Source organism: Aegilops tauschii, chromosome 2 (assembly GCF_002575655.3).
Source record: "Aegilops tauschii subsp. strangulata cultivar AL8/78 chromosome 2, Aet v6.0, whole genome shotgun sequence".
Lineage (NCBI taxonomy): Eukaryota > Viridiplantae > Streptophyta > Magnoliopsida > Poales > Poaceae > Aegilops > Aegilops tauschii.
The window spans coordinates 640,260,062-640,265,870 of NC_053036.3; the positions used below are offsets into that span (position 1 = coordinate 640,260,062).

A 5,809-nucleotide genomic window follows, 5' to 3' on the forward strand; every position below is an offset into this window, starting at 1 on the left:
TAAACAAAAGCCAAATGCCATATGAGTGGAGCTTATCGAGGGTCATAGGGGAAATACGGTCTGCACATGAAGGGGAGCCAAAATCCACCCTAAATCGGTTTTCTCCACTAATACGACCTTCAAAATTGTCTATTGTTGTGTATTTAGAATTTCCACGGGCTTGACACAAAAGTGAGATGGTGCAACACATATGGGATATTACACACAAAATTATGAGGTGTCATCTTGTATATTTTGTCCATGTCTTCTTATGTCATTATGAGGGCCTCAGTGTTATGAAATTCACATTCTAGATGTCATCTTCATTCCATGTATACTTGTTGCCATATGCCATATCCTTGCTAGTTCATACTCCAATCCTCGTCCATCTCATTTATGTTAGGTCATTCGTTTTTTAGTAATACAAATCCATTTGATTTAGTTGGTATCATATTCTCATGAGTAGTAGAGAAAGTCCGTAGAAATGAAAATAGCTTCTATTCCAGTTGACATGCGCAAGCCCTGATAAGTGTTCCAGCTGATGATGCATCTTCAAATCTTGATATGATTTTTTTAGGGCAGCCCCATATTTTGCGTTCAAGTGTTGCATATTTACAGCACTCCAACCTACTGCCGCAAAATATAACAGCTGAGCGTGCAACCCTACTATCACCCGGAAGTTTCTCACCGCCGCACTTGCCTCTCCAATGCGATCATTGTTAGCGGAATCTCGCTGTTCGACACCACCACTGCTAATCCTCCATCCTCCCATGGCCCAGCCACGACTTCGCTGTTGAATCCCGCCGCTCGAGATGCCCATAACAGCCTCGGCGCCGTTGCCAATTCGGGATCCATCGCTACCTTGAACTGCGCTGATTTCGGCCATTCACCGCCCCTTTGTCGCCCTTAATGGCCACCGCGGCACCACTGCTTGCCGGGGAGGTCGATTAGCGTCCACCTCGACCACTACTTGATCGTCGCGGCCGAGCCGAGCTGCTTCTCGTTCGGAGCGTTTGGTTTTCGGACGACGCGACGACGAATTTCAGATGACGCTGCGAGGGCGGAGGTGTCGAGAAGACCTCCTCTAGGCCATTCCTAGCTGGTGCCCGACCACATCGGTGATACTGCAAAACACCATCATATCTATCGGTTGGGGTCCAAGCGCATCTGGAAGTCTTAGATCGGATGTCACACGAGGGTTTTACCTAGGTTCGGGCCACCGGAGAGTAATACCCTACATCCTGCTTGCTTTTGTTATTCATGAAGGGATACCTCGTGCAAAGGGTTTACAATGATGTATGAGATTGCTACCGAGTATAGATGTGAATGGGAGCCCCTTAGCCTCTTCTTATATACACGGAGGAGGCTAGGGTTTACACGAAGGTGGATGCGATCTTTGCTGTCGCCGCCCCTTACTTGGAGGGCAAGAAGGCCTCTGGCGCCCTTTTTAGGGTTTCCTTTAACCCTGGGCCTCGTGGGCCTCTTGTCAAGCCTGAGGCCAGACTCCCTTGGGTGAGCCACCCCCGGTGTATGACACTGTCACTCGGCCCCGGCGATCAACCAACCGGATTTCTCCTCCTTGCGCACTAGGTGTTCGACGAAAAGCCTCAAAGGTAAAAAATATGTTTTTCTTTTTTTTTTGCTATATAGGAGTAAATTGTAATGGAAAGTATTCTGTTGTAGATGAGTTTGTTTGAATCCTCTTAGTGGGATAATTCCTTTTCCTCCGAAGAATATGAGATGGATGAAGACGAGGACGTTGTTTTGATCATGATGATGTACATGCCAGAGATAGAATCATGTAAAAAGAGAAGCACTTACAATGAAACACATGGCCAACATCCAGCGTTGCCAATCCCGACGAATCTTTTCGTCTTAGACCACGCTATCGTGCCACGAATAGAACGAGGAGGAGGAGAACCCATTGATACGAAGATGTGCCCAAACCATGTCCTGTGGACGATGAATTACGTCAACGTTCTCGACTCCTTCCTCGCACACGTACGCCACGCTCGGCAAGCCTTAATCAAATTACTTGTAGATCATCTAACTAGCTCCTAGATATCATCTACTAACCAGAAATAGTTGTTGGCCATATGGAAGGAAGAAGAACATAGAGAGACTTCCATGTGGGGTCAAGCTTAGTTGAGGAGTTAAGTTTAGGGTGCTAGGAAAGTTAGAGCATCTCCAGCCGTTGGCCCCCCAGGCGGCGATTTTACACGCCCCCTGGGGGCGAGCCGGCGCTAAAATCGGCGCGGGGGGCCCAGACGCGTTTTTTTTAGTTTAAAAAATCAGAATTCGGCAAAATTCGGCAAACTTGACGTTCATATTCAACATGTTCGGCGTTTACATAGATTATTTAAAAAAACATCTACAGGGCGAAGAAGTCGATGAGCGCGGCGAAGTCGCCGACGTCGCCGTCGTCCTCGTCGTCGGCGGCGGACTTCTCCTTCTTGATGGCCCGGCCGCCCCTGCTGGACCCCTGCCCGGCGTCCCGATGGCGGACCGGCGGCGGCGGCGCGTCATCGCTGTCGTCGAGGACGACGATGCCTCCCTCGTCCCGGCCACGGCGACGAGCTTCAAACTGCGCGAAGGCGGCGCACTGGCGCTCCATCTCCGTGTGCGCCCAGTCGTCGCGCGCCCATTTGAGGGCCGCTTCGTCGTCGAGCTCCTCCTCCTCGACGCCGCTGGCGAGCCCGGGCTCCGTCTTCACGACGGGGAGCCCTGGCTCCAGCTTGACGGCGGCGAGCCCCGGCTCCGTCTTTGGCTTGACGAAGCGCGGAGGAGTCTAGGAGGAGGTGCGCCGGCCGCCCTCGTTAATGAAGATGCCGGTGTTGCGGGTGCGCCGGCCGAGCGACATCTCCGCGGCGGGCTCGGCCTTGACGCCGAGGAGCGCCGGCGAGCCGAAAGAGTGGGAGGAGGAGCGGGGAGGAGGAGGAGCCGGCGAACCTCCTGGGCACCCACGGCCCGGCGCTCCGGTGGGGGATCGGGACGGCCGCCGCGGCAGGTTGTTGCCGCCCTCGAGGTATTCCATCACCTCGTGCAGGGTGCGGTCGGGGACGCCCCACCAAACGCGGCGGCCATCGCTGTTCTTGAGGCCGCCGACCACCGGCGCCCCGTTCGTGGACGCCAGCCGCTGCGCCTGCCGCCGCTGGAAATAGTCCGCCCACGCCGTGTGGTTGTCGGCGGCGTACTGGGGGAGGGTGCGCTGCTCCTCCGTCAGGGACGACCGCACGCGGTCGACCTCGGCGACGAAGAGGCCGGGGCGCGCGTCGGCGTCGGGTACCGGGGGGATGGGGACGCCGACGTTGCTGAGCCTCCACCATGTCGGCCCGGCGCGCATGTCCGGCGGCGCCGGAATGTTGGCCTCGAAGAGAAGCCACGCCTCGCCCTCCTGGAGCGAGCGGCGGCCGAAGCCGTTGGCTGCCGCGGAGTCTCCGGGCAAGCGTTCGGCCATGGAGAGGGGAAGGGGAAGGGGAGGAAGGGGAGAGCGGCAGAGCTCAACGGCGGACGGGAGGGACGGCGGCTGGTTTGGGCTCGGCGGACTCAGGCTGGTGTGGCCAGCAGCGAGGGGAAGCCTCTGGTTTTATAGCCTTGGTGGTGTGAACGCGTGGCGGAAGGGGAGGGGTCGCCGCGCCAGCCAGCCCGTGACGTGCCGCCCGTGAGGAATCAATGGCAAGGCTGACCGGCGGCAGCCTTGCCATTGATTCCCCGTGGAAAACCGAGGCGTTCGGGGGAAGACGAGGCGCGTGCGGCTGACTCGGTGGGCCCGCCGCGCTTTCGTGCCAAAACCCTCGCCCCGGCGTCCCCGAGCGCCCCCCAGCGCGCCGAGTTCGACATGGGGCCGCCGGCGCCGATTTCGGCCCAAGCCGACGAAAAACGGGCTCCTGGGGGCGCGACTGGGCCGATTTTTGGGCGCCGGCGCGGCAAAAACGCCTGGGAAGGGCCTGTTGGGGGCGCGGCTAGAGATGCTCTTAGGGGGTTATTGGATAGAGGAAGGGCTAGGATGCTCGAACCAAGGAGACAATGTTTATGCATGGTGTGTATCCATATATCATTCATTTTAATTCCAGTCCATTGTTACACTATTAATGTCTTCATGTATAATTATACAAAAAATTCTATGAGACTAAAAATCCAAGAATTATGATCAGAAATGTACCAAAAAGTATGTAATGCAGCTAGTTTGAGTATATAAGTCGAACATATATATCATCCAATTTGCAATGCACAGAAGTAAATCATGCCAACATAGGCGAATAAATATGTTATTGATGGACCCATTTATTTTAAAATCCATGTAACCTTGTTTCTTTTGTCAAAGGGTTGTACAACCTTACCGACTATAGAGAGAGAGAGAGAGATCCGATCGATGGAGTTGAATCATTCCCAAACCAACCACTCCGTTTGGGAAGCTTAATTCGGAGAAACACCAAGGTATGTTGACATATTTTGATCTAGTGAAATGAGAGCATGCAGTTACAAATCTGAAACACTGAACTAAACTTTAATTTCTTTGAGAAAAATCGTTTGATTTGTATGAGAGAATGCCAAGGTTTTTACTGAAAGGCAAGCAGCAATGCGATGTTACACCGGACTGATATCAGACTTTCTGGTGTCCACTTTTCATCAACATTACTGTTATTATTATGCACCTAAAACAGAAAGCTTTGGGTTCATATATAACTGTAGTGTTATTGTGTTAATGCGAGTATGTCCGTATGCCATCTATATTTATTTAGAGGACACACTGGATCTCACTGCTGATAAATGACTTGTGCTTGATCATTTGGAGCTCCGTTGGCCCTCCGCCGCCGCGCACGACCTCCACGCCGGTGATCACCGCCGCGATCTGCGTCTCTTGGTGCCCGACATCGAAGATTCTGGTGATGCAGAACCTGCCGCCTCCCAGGTACAGTAGACTGGCCCTGACCTGCAGCCAGCCCTCCGGCGGCTTGAGGTCTTGCCACTCGTGCAGCAGTCTCGGCCGAGCGCGGCGGACCCGGTCAAGGTCAAGCGCGCACACGCGGTGGTGAGCGTTGCCGCAGGCGAGGCCGAGGCCGGACCAGAGGTTGTGGAGCTCGGGGACGTGCTCGGCGCGGCCGTGGAATGGCAGCGTCCAGCGGCCTGCCTTGGCCCACTCGCCACTGGTCGTGTCGAAGCAGTAGGTGCCGACGGCCCCAGAGAAGCAGACGGTGGAGCCGCCGTCGAGCAGCGCGTAGGACCGGATGTCCGTGCATTCGTAGTTGGTATCTTTGACGAAGGGCGGCTGCGGGAGCCGCTGCCACTGCCACCGCCAGCACTTCTCGCCGTGGCCAAGTCCCGGCACCTCGCCGTACGCGTAGACGAGTGCCTCGAAGTTGCACGGGCTGCGGCTGGCGGGGAACCTGTCGAGCACGTAGAGGGCGCGGGCGCGCCTGGGGTCGGCGGCGCCGGCGAGGGCGACGGAGAAGGAGACGGGGCTGGGGCCTTTGGGCCAGTTGAGGGAGGGCACCGGCTCGACGGAGCGGATCCCAGCGTCGCAGAGGATGCTGCTGCCCGCCCGGTCGGTGCAGACCATCCTGCTCTCCGTGGCGCCACCGCCACCGCCGGCGCCGTAGAAGGGCAGGAAGTCGAGCCGCATGTCCTTGGAGCGGTACGCCTGGAGCTTGATCTTGGGCGCGGGGAGCCGCGGCGAGGTCTCTAGCCAAGGCGCCTGTCGAGCCGCCGCTGCTTGTGCTTCCGACGTGGATGGGTAGAAGAGGTGCTCGTCGGGCTTGATGCGGCGCACCGAGTACAAGTTGCCGCCGCCGAGATTCTTCGTCACCACGTTCACGAACCGCCGTGCCAT

At 56.2% G+C, this 5,809-nt stretch overlaps 1 protein-coding gene across 1 annotated transcript; it reads right to left on the minus strand.

Moving 5' to 3' along the window:
* Positions 1-4,717: 4,717 nt before the first annotated feature.
* On the minus strand, positions 4,718-5,809 carry LOC141041406 (uncharacterized). The gene has a single exon (XM_073507554.1). It carries the CDS (start codon positions 5,807-5,809, stop codon positions 4,718-4,720), a length of 1,092 nt encoding a protein of 363 aa, XP_073363655.1.

Coding starts and splice junctions, on each gene's coding strand:
- LOC141041406 (XM_073507554.1), bottom strand. CDS start 5,809: ATGGCACGGCGGTTCGTGAACGTGGTGACGAAGAATCTCGGCGGCGGC.